The sequence below is a fragment of the Bos mutus genome, chromosome 28 (genome assembly GCF_027580195.1).
Source record: "Bos mutus isolate GX-2022 chromosome 28, NWIPB_WYAK_1.1, whole genome shotgun sequence".
In the NCBI taxonomy this organism is placed as follows: domain Eukaryota; kingdom Metazoa; phylum Chordata; class Mammalia; order Artiodactyla; family Bovidae; genus Bos; species Bos mutus.
Genome location: NC_091644.1, coordinates 37583759 through 37600857, shown reverse-complemented (window position 1 = coordinate 37600857; position 17099 = coordinate 37583759). Strand labels below are relative to the sequence as shown.

The following is a 17099-nucleotide window of genomic DNA, read 5'->3' as shown; positions in this document are numbered from 1 at the left end:
AGGTCAGACAGAAGGTGACGGAGCTAGCATCTGTGATTAACAAAAGGGGTTCATTTCTGAAACATCACTGATTGTTTTTTTTATTTACATGAAGGTTAAATAGTAATTCATCAGATTTAAACTGTTTCATGTAGGAGTTTATAGCACCTCAAACTCAAAAAGAAAACAACCTAAAAAAAAAAAAAAAAGGACTGAATTTAACTACTTTGTATAGCTGATAAATATTTAAGTAGTCACAGCTTTCACTTTCTACCATGAACAAGTACTACAAATTTTAATTTGGATGCAGTACTATAAAAGTGGTCCTAATTCTGAAGAGAATTAAAAATTTTTTAAAAATAATTCAAAGGACTGTCAAAAGTGGTTGGAATTTACATTTTAACATACTAACTGTTGCATACTCTTTTCAAGCTCTTCTGAATTTGTAATGGATGAAAAATACCTGCTAATCTCTAAGTTCCACTAGCTGAATCTAAACATTTCAGATATCTAAGGCTTTTCATCCTGAAGTGGCGTTAAAAAATATGGCAGCATTCAATCACATATTCTCTAAAGTGAAAAAACAACCTGTACTAAGTTTATGACTATAATGTCTTCAACCATTTACGCAAACCCTACTCTTTTAGACAATATCCTCCCCTCAGTTAATATGTTTACATTTAAAAGGAACCTGGCCATCGGTTTTATCACAATGCAATACAGCACCTGATAATTAATAGACCTAATGGATCAGCAGAGGAAAATACACCATATAATCCTAAATCCCGGAAATACAAGAAACAACTAACTGCTATCTCTGAATTATGGAAAGATCACCAACATTCTCTTCAAAAAATCTTTCAATTAAGATTATAATTCCCTTAAGCAAGGAGGTCTTCTGTTAAAAATTCACAATACTGTTCACACAATAAATGAGATGTTCTTTCATCAGTGTAACCGATAGAACCACAATACAGTTCAGTTTCTAGAATCAGATTACTTGACCTGCTTTTAAAACACTTAAATTCACGCAGCTATTTCTCTCATTCCCCGCAAAAAGAGAGGTTCTATGAGGAAAAATCATCCTCAGCGAGATATCCGATAATCAGCTCCAACTCCAGAGCAAAGCCCACCGATATCCACATCAGCTGACCCTCGTCGTCTCCGGGGACGAGCTCGGGCGCCAAGCCACCACACACACCTTCCTCGGCAAAACTCGGAGGGGCCCCCTACCCGAACTCAATCAAAGCCCCCACTTTCTAGATTCTCTAGCCCCCGAGGCTCGACTTCTGCAGGTGATCTTACCTTCATGATGATCCTGGGGTCGCGATCTCCCCGAAAATACCAGATTCACCTGCACCTGGAGAAGAAACAAAAGACACCCCGTCAACATCACGGGCACCCCTCTGCACTGGCGGAGGCGGAGAGACTCCAACGAAGCCTGCACGCCGAAAAGGAGCTCAAGGAGGCGTCAGCCCCCAAACCACCACACGCCGATCCAGGGTCCCCTCTGGCCCCGCCATCCCCGCAAACCCGGCCACCTACACAGCTCGACAGCTTCCCGTCCCCATTGTCGGGACCCGACGGAGTTTCCCGTCTCCGACAATGACGCCATTTCTGTCAGAGAAGAAACTCACAACAAGCCTGGGAGCCGGCGCGGGGCCGGGCGCCCTCCTGCCCGAGGGCCTCCGCGCCGTTCCGGCAGCTCCCCCTCGAAAGGGCCGCGCACCCCAAGTCCAAGCGGGCGCAAGCCGGGCCTGGGGGAGCACAGCAGGGGCGACGGACGGGCCGGGCGGGCCGCGAGCTGCACCGACCCGCCGCAGAGCCTCAGCCCACGTCCCGCTCCGAGATGGACACCCGACAAGTGGGAGCGGGATCCGAGGGGACGGCGAGAGCGCCGAGGGGCCAGGAGGCGGCAGAGCTCCCCCACCGACCCGGGCCCCCCACCGCGGCCGAGGGACGCTAAAGCGCTGAGTGTGCGGCCGCTAGGCTGGGGGGCGACTCGGACTCGGCAACTGCGGGGAACGGGGGGAGCTCCATGGAGGCCGAGGCCCCGAATATCCGTGCCCGGGGAGACCACCAGAGCGACCTTCCCCGGGTCCTCGGCCGGGCCCAGTGACTCCCTTAAAGACCCCCTTACGAGACCGCGAAAGCCTCAGAAAATGTCCCTACCTTCCTCGGAGGCGAGCTCCGACCCTGGCACGTCCAGAGTCCCCTTCCCTGCTCCCCCCCCCAAACCAGCAGGGCCGGGGGAGAGATGGGGGAAGAAGGGCGGCGGGTCCAGCGGTTGCTGAGGCTGAAGCTCCGGCTCCTCCTCCTCCCGCGGCGGCGACTGGTACCTTTGTTTGGCGGCCGCTCGGGCTCCCTCGCTGGGGGGAGGGGGGACGACGAAAAATCTCTCCCGGACTGGAGGTCTGGGCCCCCAATCGCGCTGCCCTCCAGAGGACGGCGGCGACAGACCCTCTGCGACTCCCTCCGAGCAAAAGTACAGGCGGTGGCCGTGGCAGCGGCAAGCTTAAGCTGAAGAGTCTCCCTCCGCTCCAGCGCCCGAGCTCCTCACTCCGGACTCGACTGACGGGCAAACATCGCTTCCCCCCCACCCCAAGTACCCCCCTTCCCTCCTTTCTCCCCTCCCCTAGACTTTTTTCCCCTCCCCTACCTCTTTCCCGGATGGCTTCTTAGACGACCTCGGATTGGTTAGGCTCCTTTAGAACCCGCCTATACCCTGTTCCTATTGGTCCCCGCGATACAAACAACGACGCCATTTTCCCACCAGTTCTATGGAAACAGAAAGTTACGCCTCAAAGCTCCCCGGGAAATGCAGTCCAGCCTTTCGGGCCAATGCGCGAAGCCTCCCTCCGGAGAACTGCAAGACCCGCAATGCCCCGCTCCTCCGTGAGCCAGGCAGGGGGGTAGAAAGGGGGCGGAGCAACAAAGCAGAGGGGAGGTGGCAACGACGCCTGCGCAGTGTGACCGGGATGGCGCATTTTATTGCACCGAGTAATGCGGGGTCGTCGGCGGCCGAGGAGGGCGGCGAGTTCTGTGGTGAAATAGGGGGAGGTATTCATGTAGGCATCGGAGGGACTCTTACTCTGAACTATAAGCTGGGAAGCTGATACTGGGTACAGCTTACTCCCGGACCCGCGGCGTGAAAGTTGTGATATCATCCTCGAACCGTGAGTGGCTGTGGTGGCGGCTGGGGGGAACCCGGATGGGGAGGTGGGTGGGGGAGGCTGGGAGGCGGAGCTGAGAGGAAAGAAAGAAAGGAGGGTGAGGACCCGGATGCTGAACCGGATTGTGTATGAATTTTCCATCCTCTGGCTGGAGAAGGGAGGAGCTGTAAGGGACCCAGCGGGGCGGAAGGGGCCCTCTGGGCTGAGAGGAAGCGGGCACCTCACCGACCCTGTGCTAGGGGAGTCGACGTCTGAAGCTCTTCTGCCAAGCCTGTGTTAAAAATCTGACTCGAAGTTATTTAAATTCCCTCCCTGTGTCTCTCCGGCAATTTTCTTCAGACCCATCCATCATCTCCCGGATTTTGGACGGATGCACTCTGCGCTCCGCAGCCGTCCTTATATTTGTATGTCGATTTGGCAATACTGAAACCAGATCCTTCCCTTTAAAGAAAAAAAAAAAAAAAAAAACACTTTGCGTGATATTTTCACTTTTCCATGCCGGAGTGTGCCTTGAGTTTATTCTCTAACGCGTTGGAAGGCACTTGCCGTTGGTTCCGGCGTTCATTTCACATATTTGAGCGCCTACCATGTGAAAAAACTGGTATGACCCCTGCCTTCCTGAATCTGAGCGTAAGACGGACAGGATGGACTCACACCTCAGTGTGAAATTGCAACAGGTGTGATTGCTACTGGAGAGAATGTAATGGTGATAAGAGAATTGGAAATAGGGAGATGAGGGAAGGCTTTCCCGAGCAAGTAAAGATCGAGCTGAGAGCAGAAAGTTTAGCAGGAGTTTAACTTAAGGAAAGAACATTCCAGACAGAAACGGTATCATGTTGGAAAGCCTTATGCCAGCGGGGAGCTTTTTAAAATACGAAGAACTGAGGCTGGAGGGCTGGGGGTTTGACTGTGCGAACCTGACACGCTTTGTTAGGGAGTTTTGTTCTGTTTAAGAGCCATGGGATAATATGTAAGGGTTCCCGATCAGAGGGGAGATAGGACCAGATTTGAATTTAGGAAAGGTCACAGGGTGAAGACTAGAGGACTAGAAGAGAGGGGCAGGTACCAGGGAGTCCAGCCTGGGGGTTATTGTCTCCATGGAGAAGAGAGTTTGATTTTGTGTTAATTACTATTCATAATATATTGTTTGAACAAATTTAAGGCAGTTTCCCAGTTTTGAAAATGAGTAGTTTCAGACTGAACAGAGGCAATCTATGGTGGTTGTTCACTCTAGGCACGACATTGTAATGAACTATACATCAATAAAATATTTTAAAAATTAGTAGAGTTCATGTAACACAGTAATGCCTCTTTATACTCAGGTCTCCTATGTGACAGCTAAAATTTCTAGGTGTGGTAAATTGCAGTCTTTTGGGTAAAGAAAAAGGTCAGAGTAACTTATTTATAATTTATTAATTAATATATTTATAACTTAATTATTACAGCAACTGTAATAATTATTGTCACAGAGTTGTAATGTAGCAACAGTTAAACTACACAAGACAAGAAACAGACTGGTTTTCAGTACCTAGAAAAATTGAGGCTTCTATGTTTCCCCACTGTTGAGAATACTTTCATATAAACGTTTTTTGGGAAAGGAACATTAATGACCTATTTGTTAGGTGAGTATTCTTAAACTTTCTTGAATAATCAAAGGAAAGGATGATTTTTTAAAAAATTCATAACTGATTTTTCAGTTGGAAAAAACATCAAACAAAACCCACAGAATTGAAACAGATTAGCTCTGATATCTATCCAGGAGTGTATAGTTGCTACTAGTCTGCTGCTGCTGCTGCTGCTAAGCCACTTCAGTCGTGTTCAACTCTCTGTGATCCCGCAGACGGCAGCCACCAGGCTCCCCGGTCCCTGGGATTCTCCAGGCAAGAACACTGGAGTGGGTTGCCATTTCCTTCTCAATGCATGAAAGTGAAAAGTGAAAGTGAAGTTGCTCAGTGGTGTCCGACTCTTAGGGACCCCATGGACTGCAGCCCACCAGGCTCCTTTATCCATGGGATTTTCCAGGCAAAGTACTGGAGTGGGGTGCCATTGCCTTCTCCGTGCTCCTAGTCTAGACAGAGACAAAACAGAATTATTCAGAGTTGTTCTTACAAGTTTTTATTTTTCTTTTGGCCACACCGCATGGCGTGTGGGATTTTAGTTCCCCAACCAGAGATCCAAACTCTGCCCGCTGCGTCGGAAGTGTGGTTTCTTAACCACTGGACCACTAGGGAAGTGCATATCGATTTTCAAATTCTGTGTTCTGGAGGCTGTGAAAAAGATAAACAGAATATTTGTTCTCAACCTAGTTGAGAAGAGTGGCTACTAATTGGTTTAAATAAAATAGTATATATATGGTACATTTTTAAAATTCTTTTAATTCTGTTAAGTAATCTTTTCCCTGAGTGATTATTCTTCCTGCATATCATCTTCTTTTTTAATCTCTTAAGAATAAGGTAATTTTTGTTAGACTTTAAACAGTATAGGTGTTATTAGGTTACTTCCAGGTGACACAGGGGTAAAGAATCAGCCTGCCAATGCAGGAGACAGGGTCAGTCCCTGGGTAGGCAAGATCCCCTGGAGAAAGAAATGGCAAACCACTCCAGTATTCCTGCCTGGAAAATTCTGTGGACAAAGGAGCCTGGCGGGCTACCGTCTGTGGGGTCACAAAGAATCAGACATGACTGAGCACACATCAGGTTACCAAACTGGTATTTAGATTATTTCAAAGTATTTTCTGAACTTTTTTTACCTTGGGACATACTTAATTGTTGTTCAAGGCATATGTAGCAGTTTTCTGTATGGAAATTTTCTCTTTGGATTCATATCGCTAAAAGGATTTCCTTTGGGAAGTGCAGATTTTTATGATCCTTTCACCTAGATATTCAAGAGTAGACTGTAGAAAACACACCTTTCAATCCTTTAGCATGATCCTTGGGACCAAATCATTGTCTCAAAAAACGAAAGTAGACAGAGGTGAGAAACCTTCTAAAATGTCCAGATTAGGAATGAAGACTTCCCCGCAACCACCCCCCCAAACAAAAGAAACAGAAAAAAACAAAAACAGAAATGAAAATTCCTTAATAAGAGGACAAAAGTAGCAATAGATATTTACAAAGAGATAGTGGAAATTCAACAGTAAAGGAGGATTCTAGTAAAATTGTGAGTGCAATTTTAGGAAATATTGAAGTAAATGTAAAATTCAAAATAATAAGTCACCTCAGGGGAATATTTTCAATAATATAATTGCACTGAAGGGACTTCCCTGGTGGTACGTGGATAAGAATCTGCCCACCAGTGCAGGGTACACTGGTTCGACCCCTGGTCCAAGAAGATCACACATGCCAAAGGGCAACTAAAACCATGTGCCACAACTAAACCCACGTGCCCTGGAGCCTGTGCTCCACAACAGAAGCCACCACAGTGCGAAGCCCATGTACCACAAGGAAGAGTATGCCCCACTTGCCACAACTAGAGAAAGTCCACGTGCAACAATGAAGACCCAAAGCAGCCAAAAATTAGTAAATTAACTAATTTTTAAAAAACTTCTTTTATAATTGCACTCGTTAGTGCGTGTCTTAATCAGAGTGTCTGAAATGGATTGTGAAGAAAATGCATCAAAGAATTTTCTCCTTGTATTCTCCTTACGTTTTAAATATACATTTGACCCTTGAAGAATGTGAGTTTGAACTGCTCAGGTTCCACCTATATTCATATATTTTTTTATAATATATACTACAGTATTACATGATTTGTGGTTAGACTTAAATCTGTGCCTGCAGAACCAGGGATACTGAGGTTCAACTGTGAACTATTGATAGTACTCAAGATTTTCAACTGCAGAGGGGAGGGTGTTGGTGCCCCGAACCCCAGTGTTGTTTAACGGTCACATGTATAAAACATACTCATTTTAATGCTCTTAGGAAAAAAAAGTATGTTTTCTAATTTATATGATTAATCAAATACAGAAGTATCTAATTCTGTGGATTTGTTTTTAAGATTTCATAAGTGTAGAATTTGCACTTTTTTTTTTTTTTTTTCCTGTCTCAGATTTATTTGTACAAATAGCACAGGAGGACACCAGCCCCACGCAGACAGAGGGCTCCTTACTTGTTTTACGCAGGGCATGTCATTCATTCACACAAGCACACGGTTGAGTTAGTAAAGCACAGCAGAAAACGTGTTCGCTAAGAGAACAAAGAACTAAAGCTCCAAGCATCCTTACCTTGTCCTGAAGGATCCCGGACGAGCCCCCAAGATGAAAGGTTGTTGTTGAATCACGCGAATACACCGGGATTCTTGGCCCCCGGAGGAGAAGAATTCAATCCGGGGCCAGAGACGAGGCTTGATCGCTCAGAGCTTTTGTGTAGTAAAGTTTTATTAAAGTATAAAGGAGATAGAGAAAGCTTCTGACATAGGCATCAGAAGGGGGCAGAAAGAGTACCCCTAGAATTTGCACTTAAAACCAAACTGAAAGTTTACTTTTACTAAAACATCTTGAAATACAAACTCCTTTCCACTTTGATACTCAATTGCATCATCTTTATGTTTCTCCTTTTTTACAGATCAGCTTTGAAATTTAAAAACAATGGAGAAGACTCAAGAAACCGTCCAAAGAATTCTTCTAGAACCTTACAAGTACTTACTTCAGTTACCAGGTAATAGTTTAGTCATAATACATATAGGGTCATTTATATAGAGAAGTAGTCATTTAAAGATTAGCTTACAGAATAGGTTAGAATTGCCAGCTCTTGAGACTTTCTATAAGGAGATACATATAGTGAAAGTGAAGTCACTCAGTCGTGCCTGACTCTTTGCGACCCCATGGATAGTAGCCTGCACCAAGCTCCTCCGTCCATGGGATTTTCAAGGCAAGAGTACTGGAGTGGGTTGCTATTTCCTTCTCTAGGGAATCTTCAGATACATATAAGGAAAATAATTATAAACTTTTACAATCTTTTTTTCTTAAAAGGGACGTTTTTAAGGCACCTCTTTAAAAATACCCAATTTTATAACATAAATAAAAATAAAAATACTTAAAACATTTGAGTATCTCATTAGAAATTTTATCCTTTATGGATGCGACACATTTTTATTCCCTACTGTTTGGATATTAGGGGGTTTTATGCCAATTTGTATGACAGCAAAAAGCTGCTGCTGCTAAGTCGCTTCAGTCATGTTTGACTCTGTGCGACCCCGTAGACGGCAGCCCATCAGGCTCCCCCATCCCTGGGATTCTCCAGGCAAGAACACTGGAGTGGGTTGCCATTTCCTTCTCCAGTGCATGAAAGTGAAAAGTGAAAGTGAAGTCCCTCAGTCGTGTCCGACTCTTAGCAACCCCATGGACTGCAGCCTACCAGGCTCCTCCATCCATGGGATTTTCCAGGCAAGAACACTGGAGTGGGGTGCCATTGCCTTCTCCACAACAAAAAGCTACACTTAACTTTTTATTTGTTTGGCTGTGGTGGGTCCTCGTTGCAGCATGTCGGCTTTCTCTAGTTGCAGCGAGCAGGGGCTACTCTTCAGCGAGGTGCAGGCTTCTCACCGCAGTGGCTGCTCGTTGCGGAGCATGGACTCTAGATGCACAAACTCAGTAGTTGTGGCCCATGAGTTTAGTTGCTCCACTGCATGTGGAATCTTTCCCGACCAAGGATCGAACCAGTATTCCCTGCATTGCAAGAAGGATCCTTGGCCACAGACCACCAGGGAAACCCCAGACAGCATTTTTTAACACTACTACTTCCTGTAAGAGACGAATAGCAATACATTCAAAGCACATTACTTGGAAGCATAATCTAAATTATTCCTCTACAAAGATGAGTCACTTGAACATGGCTTTATCATATGTATGTGCTTGTTTTATTTTGCTAATTTTTTTTCCTTAGCTTTTCTGAGATGTGATAGTAGCAAGTAAAAAGTCATGCATTTGATAAATGTGGCTTCTCATAATAAAAATTCAAACCAGTTACTCAGGTGAAAAGTTGGGAATCCCCTGGCAATCCAGTCATTAGGACTCTGCACTTTGACTGCCAAGGACCTGGATTTAATCCCTGACATCCCACAAGCTGTGCAGTGTGGCCCCAAAAGAAAATAAAGTGATAAGTTGACAACCATAGGAAGACCTATTTAGCTCATAGTGTGTCTCAGCTATAGTGTAGTGATGATCTCAACTCAGTCACAATTAAAACTTTTTATTTCGGTTCCAAAGTGCACATGTGGGCTTCCCTGGTGGCTCTGTGGTAGAGAATCCACTCACCAGTGCAGGAGATGTGGGTTCGATCCCTGATCTGGGAAGAAAACTGAGTGCCGCAGAGCAACTAAGCCCACATACTGGAACTATTGAGCCTGTGCTCCAGAGCACAGTAACTGCAGCTCCGGAAGCCCTCATGCCCTAGAGCCCATGCTCAGCAACAGGAGGGGTCAACACAATGAGAGGCCTGCACACCACAACTGGAGAGTAGCCCCCGCACACCACAACTGGAGAGTAGCCCCCACTCACCACAACTGGAGGAAAGCTCACGCAGCAACAAAGACCCAGCACAGCCAAAAGGAAATAAACACTTTAAAATGAACAAAGTGCACACTTTTCTTGATGAGCATACCTCAGTGGAAATTAGGGCATTTCTATTCTTTATGAGCCGGGGGAGGGTAAGTGTGGTTGTCCAAAGCCAGAAGAGTGGTAGCTCTACCTCCACCTTGGAAACCATCATGCTTTCTACTCTAGCAGACCATAATCTGAGAAGGCAATGGCACCCCACTCCAGTCCTCTTGCCTGGAAAATCCCATGGCGGAGGAGCCTGGTAGGCTGCAGTCCACGGGGTTGCTAAGGGTCAGACATGACTGAGCAACTTCACTTTCACTTTTCACTTTAATGCATCGGAGAAGGAAATGGCAACCCACTCCAGTGTTCTTGCCTGGAGAATCCCAGGGACGGGGGAGCCTGGTGGCTGCCATCTATGGGATCACACAGAGTCGGACACGACTGAAGTGACTTAGCAGCAGTAGCAGCTAAGTCAACATAGCAGACTATAATGGAGACACACTTACTAATGTCAATGCTTCAAAAGCATGGAGGAGAAACAAGTGGAGAATACAAGGGAACATTGCCAACTGTTACAGAAAAAGCCAAGGGACAGCTTTTGGGTGACATTTATTCAGCTGCCAGTAGCTTCACTTATTTTAGGATCTCGAATTGAGACAGGTCACACTGTTTCTCCTGAACTCTCCCCGCCTGTTGCTGGGCTTACTTTGTTACGAGCTGGCAAACACTGGTTGGAACTGGGCTACTGTAAAATGTGCCAGTTATCAGTTATAAGAGTCTTAACTAGCATCTCCCAGTGTCTCCCATTCCACCACTATACAAAGCAAGAACTGCCTGTATTTACATGTTACTAATAATGCTTACGTACCTAGTGAACTACTCCAGTAGCTTTGTTGTAATTCTCATTATTCGGAAGTAATGCTTTAGGCCTTTGGATAACATATTTAAGACTCGTTAGGTATCCCATCTTTTTTTTTTAATCAACTATACTCTTGCATTCATGGTAGACTATAATCTCAAAAGATTTTCCTAAAGAAGCAGGAAACTGTTATGCATTTTTTTCACAGAGACCTTCAGAGTTACCAAAGTGTCTTAAAGGTGGGTGAGACCACTTATTGTAAAGTTACTCTTACAATAAAAGGTTATAATAATAATTTTTGACATTAGGGTGTTCTGAAATTCAGTTCAGTTCAGTCACTCAGTCGTCTCCGACTCTTTGCGACCCCATGAATCACAGCACGCCAGGCCTCCCTGTCCATCACCAACTCCCAGAGTTCACTCAGACTCGTGTCCATCGAGTCAGTGATGCCATCCAGCCATCTCATCCTCTGTCGTCCCCTTCTCCTCCTGCCCCCAATCCCTCCCAGCATCAGAGTCTTTTCCAATGAGTCAACTCTTCGCATGAGGTGGCCAAAGTACTGGAGTTTCAGCTTTAGCATCATTCCTTCCAAAGAAATCCCAGGACTGATCTCCTTCAGAATGGACTGATTGGATCTCCTTGCAGTCCAAGGGACTCTCAAGAGTCTTCTCCAACACCACACTTCAAAAGCATCAATTCTTCGGCGCTCAGCCTTCTTCACAGTCCAACTCTCACATCCATACATGACCACAGGAAAAACCATAGCCTTGACTAGGTGAACCTTTGTTGGCAAAGTAATGTCTCTGCTTTTGAATATGCTATCTAGGTTGGTCATAACTTTTCTTCCAAGGAGTAAGCGTCTTTTAATTTCATGGCTGCAGTCACCATCTGCAGTGGTTTTGGAGCCCAGAAAAATAAAGTCTGACACTGTTTCCACTGTTTCCCCATCTATTTCCCATGAAGTGATGGGACCAGATGCCATGATCTTTGTTTTCTGAATGTTGAGCTTTAAGCCAACTTTTTCACTCTCTTTCACCTTCATCAAGAGGCTTTTTAGTTCCTCTTCACTTTCTGCCATAAGGATGGTGTCGTCTGCATATCTGAGGTTATTATATCTCCCAGCAATCTTGATTCCAGTTTGTGCTTCTTCCAGCCCAGCATTTCTCATGATGTACTCTGCATATAAATTAAATAAGCAGGATGACAATATACAGCCTTGACGTACTCCTTTTCCTATTTGGAACTAGTGAAGTATTAATAGAATGACTTGTATTTATGTTTGTTTATTTACCTATGCAGAAGGGTAGGTCCCCAGGCCTTTGCGGTTGAAAGCCGAGGAAGAAGTAAGCGTGCAGAAAGGGAGTCAGTAATCTTAAGGTCTTAAAGAGGAAACAGTTATTATTGTAATATTAAAACCTGAAAACAAAACCTGAGTATGTGTAAATTAAGCCATTCATTTGACTATTTTCCAAATACATTCTGAAATGACAGTGGAAATGTGACTGTACATTGCTTCTGTTTTCTTCATCTTCTAATGAAAATGAAGCTTGGTTTTTTAAAGTGATGAAGTTACTTTGCACAATTGTGCATTCTCATTGTAGCCCAGATTGACCTTTGTCAAACTGGAAAATACATCAGATGTTAAGGGTATAATTGCTACTCAGACCTTGTTCACCTTAAGGGTTAATAGAGGACACTACTTCCAGAACCCTAAGAGAGCCTTCCCTTTTAGACTTTTCACAGAAAGTGAAACTTTTTCCATTTGGGTATGTGATGAGGGTGTATGTATTCACTTGTTTGGATGATTGGTGCAGAGAAAAACAGATAGGACTCAGAAAATACTGTTTTTGTTTACTGAAACTTTTTATGTAACTATTTCTCTGAAGCCTAATCTGCAATTAGTATGTTGCTATGCATTCACTTTAGCAGGAATCTCATAGAACATTTTTATTAAATGAACTGATTGTGGTTTTTAGCTACCATTTCTTTATATCTGGGCTAAAACAGCTTCTAGAGGTGACTATTAACCAAATATCTCTCTTGAGCTTTCTGTATAAGAAAAAGATAATATTGAAAAACTAATAGCCCCAGTCAAAATAAATTAACTTTTGACTAAATTCAGGATGTTAAAAAGGAATACTTCATGGGATGGTAATCTTACTTTTTGCTTGAAAAGAAACAAAGCTGTCCAGTCTCTAAAATCTTAAAGGTAAATAATTTTAAGAGGTCATTTTATAAGGTAATTCAGTAGCAAAGTACCTTTACTTAGAAATACCTATAGTTATGTATGGGATGGATAAACAACAAGGTCCTGCTATATAGCTCAGGGAACTATATTCAGTATCCTATGATAAATCATAATGTAAAAGAATATTAAAAAAGAGAATGTATATATATGTATAACTGAATCACTTTACACTATAGTAGAAAGGTAACACATTATAAATCCACTATATTTCAATTAAATAAAATAAATACCTGTAGTCTCTGAAATAGGCTGTCACTAACTAGACTGTCTCCCTTTTCATAAAAGGAATGATCATAAAAGCCATTCCATTCCAAAATTGTTGATATAAGTTAAGATGAAAGGAGTGGGTGCACTGATGGGCCACTGCTGCTGCTGCTAAGTCGCTTCAGTCATGTCTGACTCTGTGTGACCCCATAGACGGCAGCCCACCAGGCTCCCCCATCCCTGGGATTCTCCAGGCAAGAGCACTGGAGTGGGTTGCCATTTCCTTCTCCAGTGCATGAAAGTGAAAAGTAAAAGTGAAGTTGCTCAGTCATGTCCGACTCTTAGCAACCCCATGGACTGCAGCCCACCAGGCTCCTCCGTCCATGGGATTTTCCAGGCAAGAGTACTGGAATGGGTTGCCATTGCCTTCTCCAGATGGGCCACTGGAGTACTATAAATCTGTTTCACCTGCCTAAATTTTAAAAGGTTATGTGTCTTTAGGATACGAGTTTTGGCAGTAGGGACCCAGCAGTAGGAGATAAGCTCTATAGTAGGTAATGAATTGGTGGGGCTGAATTTATCAGGTCTTACTAGTTTTAGAAGAAGTTTCTTTATTTTTATTTTATTTTATTCTGAATGTGTTCCTTATAATTAAAATATTAATTTATTGCCAAATTGTATTCTTTAAATGCAGGTAAACAAGTGAGAACCAAACTTTCACAGGCGTTTAATCATTGGCTAAAAGTTCCAGAAGACAAGCTACAGGTATTTAGGCAATTATAACTTCATTATTTTTTTTTTTAGTATGTACGTATTTGTTTATGGCTGCGTCAGGCCTTAGTTGTGGCACACAGCATCTTTGTTGCAGTATGTGGTCTCTCTGTTGTGGCACGGTCTTAGTTGCCCCGCATCCTGTGGGATCCTAGTTCCTGACTAGGGACTGAACACACATATCCTGAATTGAAATATTCTTAACCACTGGACCACCAGGGAAGTTCTCTAACTTCATTCTTAAGCCCAAGAAATTAATAGATACTGTGTAAAAATATTCCTAGCTCTTAACTCAGTTTAGTGATCATATGCTATTTCTATTGAGGTCTCTAGATAATAATTAATTATAAAAACTAAGACACCTGACACTGATAATCTGTTATATAATAAGTATTGGTAAGCTCTTTTGAATAATTCAAATAAAATGAAATTTTTCAATTGTATTTTTTACTAGATTATCATTGAAGTGACAGAAATGTTGCATAATGCCAGTTTACTCATCGATGATATTGAAGACAACTCAAAACTCCGACGTGGCTTTCCAGTGGCACACAGTATCTATGGAATTCCATCTGTCATCAATTCTGCTAATTATGTATATTTTCTTGGCCTAGAGAAAGTCTTAACCCTCAATCACCCGGATGCAGTAAAGCTCTTTACCCGCCAGCTTTTAGAACTCCATCAGGGACAAGGCCTAGATATCTACTGGAGGGATAATTACACTTGTCCCACCGAAGAAGAGTATAAAGCAATGGTGCTGCAAAAGACAGGTGGACTATTTGGATTAGCAGTAGGTCTCATGCAGTTGTTCTCTGATTACAAAGAAGATTTAAAACCACTACTTGATACACTTGGGCTCTTTTTCCAAATTAGGGATGATTACGCTAATCTACACTCCAAAGAATACAGTGAAAACAAAAGCTTTTGTGAAGATCTAACAGAGGGAAAGTTCTCATTCCCTACTATTCATGCTATCTGGTCAAGACCGGAAAGCACCCAGGTGCAGAATATCTTACGCCAGAGAACCGAAAACATAGATATTAAAAAATACTGTGTACATTACCTTGAGAATGTAGGTTCCTTCGAATATACTCGGAATACTCTTAAAGAGCTTGAATCTAAAGCCTATAAACAAATTGATGCTCGTGGTGGAAACCCTGAGCTAGTAGCTCTAATAAAACACTTAAGTAAAATGTTCAAAGAAGAGAATGAATAATGTTAAGCCATTCTCGACTAGGCCTGATACTTGGTTGACTTTTTTTTGTCTTTTGGCCTATTACCTTAAAAATTGGACCAAGCTGTTAGTCTCCAAAAATTGGGTGATAATGATGATGTGAGTTGTTTCCATTTAGAATCCCTGTGTACAGATAATCATCATAGTACAAAGTTGTAGGAATCAAAAGGAGCCACATTTAAATAAGTCTAATTTGAATGTCAGAATGTGCTATGTTGGGACCTTGTGGCCATCTCTGCCTCACATGTTCTGTGGATTCTGTCAATAAAGAAGACTTCAGCTTCCAGGAACTTTTATCCACATACTTCCTAACTGTACTACATGGGCAGTTCACAATTCATCTACCCCATTTCTGAGCCATCAACTTGGGACCAGTTTCTATAGCTCACTGGCCCAAAGATCACAGGAACTCTTCTTTCTTCCTAAATGTTGTTGCTTAGAATAATTCATTCTCCTCCCTGGAAATTCCCTTACTTCCATGAAGAAGCTGACCATGAAAGTAAGCATTCTGGCACTTTGTTTCAACTCGTTTTTTCCTTCCTCCCCAACCAGCAAATTCCGCTGTTTTAACCAAGGAGTCTTCACTGAATGAAGTTTACACACTAGCCCAGATAACTTTTTCCTCCTGTGTAACTTGCTACCCACACACATGCTCAGTGCTCTGTTGTGTCTTAACTCTTTGCAACTCTGTGGGTTGTAGCCTGCCAGACTTCTCTGCCCATGGAATTTTCCAGGCAAGAATACTGGAGTGGCTTGCCATTTCCTGTTCAAGGGATCTCCCTGACCCAGGGATCAAACCTGAGTCTCCTGCATTTCCTGTTTTGCAAGCAGATTCCCACTGAGCCAGCAGGGAAGCCCTAATGTAACTTCCACCTCAAAATTAGTGTCTGGTTATAGCGGTATCTTTCCATTTAGGAAAAAAGAAAAGGTATATGCAAAATATTTTAGGAAGGAGTCTTTAAACCTTTCTTAGTAGTAAAAACCATAAAAGAGTTACTGGCTCACCTCAAGTCAAAAGCTGGGGCAACTGACCTTTTCCTTCCCACGCACATCACTAGCCGCCGGCCCCCCACCCAAAGGCAATCAGTTGCTTGAATGGAAAAAGGAAGTAGGCATCTTTAATCTCTGATTAAAGAAAAGAAAAGAGTTAACCTGAGAGCCAAAGTGTCTAGACTCGGGCACAGTTAGCTTTATAGTGCCTTAACCGTGACTATCCCTTTGTTTCATTTTAAACCCTAAGCTCCTGGAGCAATCTTGTGGCCCAAGAGCTATGAAGAAAAAGAGACACTATTTTCTGTAGTAAGAGGTGTCACTGACATCCCAAAGTTTGTATTTCTCAGTAACATTACATTTTGCTTGATTTGTTGTGCAATATGTTATCAGATTACCATATACTTGTGTAAGGATTCCCACCAAAGCACTTAACCTAAGTCTTTTTTGAAAAAGTTGGGTATTGCCTTATCTAACTGAAAATTTGAATCTTCCATTTTAATTGATCCAGGGAAGCCTCTTCTGAAAATCAGATATTTGTGCTACCCTACAGATGTTTGAACTTTATTTTTTGAACCTATAACTTAAACTGGATTACTCAGAAAGATCTAATGCTAACTATATTGACAAATTACCTGTAAGTATAAAGATTGCTTAAGTAGTTATTCCTTATCTAATCAAATTAATTTCGGCCTGGTACAACTCATGATTCTTCTGTCATTTTTATCTTGCTTTTCAGTGACAGAAATGCTTGGCAAAGAATTGTGTATTAAATAATCAAACATCTTTTTCACTTGAACTGTAGTCATGGTGGTTAACACAGAAGAAAACGAAACTGATTTTATTTGTTGGCAAAATCAAAAGAATGAAGGCTAGTTATGTTGATAGAAATGACTTTCTGACCTCAGCAAGGTTTTAAATGCATCAGTTCTCACTGTCAGCTTCCTGAGTTGACTTCTCTTCCTAACCTATACTTTGTAGTCATTCTCTTCAGGGACCCTTTCAAGAGCTTTCTTCAATCACCTTCTCCCTTTCTTTAGGTCCCGCCTGTCCTGCCAGTTCCCAGGAAGAATCCGAGGTTCCATGATTTGCCCTTCCCATGG

At 43.0% G+C, this 17099-nt stretch overlaps 2 protein-coding genes across 7 annotated transcripts in view; one reads left to right on the top strand and one right to left on the bottom strand.

Annotated features, from left to right (window-relative positions):
• The window catches only part of ARID4B (AT-rich interaction domain 4B), a 138662-nt gene extending 136093 nt beyond the window's left edge, over positions 1-2569 (bottom strand). For 5 of the 6 annotated variants that reach the window (XR_011463025.1, XM_070364897.1, XM_070364900.1 and 2 more), the window contains exons 1-2: positions 2152-2569; positions 1285-1339 (exon numbers count right to left, since the gene is read on the bottom strand). Coding sequence is in view for 5 of the 6 variants with exons in the window: in XM_070364897.1 (XP_070220998.1) it covers positions 1285-1290 (6 nt within the window). In the remaining variant the exon portion in view is untranslated. The remainder of the gene's footprint in view (positions 1-1284; positions 1340-2151) is intronic. The other variant, XM_070364898.1, reaches the window with a different exon arrangement.
• Positions 2570-2940: 371 nt separating this feature from the next.
• GGPS1 (geranylgeranyl diphosphate synthase 1) lies at positions 2941-16793 on the top strand. The gene is made up of 4 exons (XM_005905649.3): positions 2941-3155; positions 7715-7807; positions 13696-13766; positions 14227-16793. The coding sequence occupies exons 2-4, from the start codon at positions 7738-7740 to the stop codon at positions 14986-14988; spliced, it is 903 nt and encodes a 300-aa protein (XP_005905711.1). The 5' UTR covers positions 2941-3155; positions 7715-7737; the 3' UTR covers positions 14989-16793.
• Positions 16794-17099: the final 306 nt, after the last annotated feature.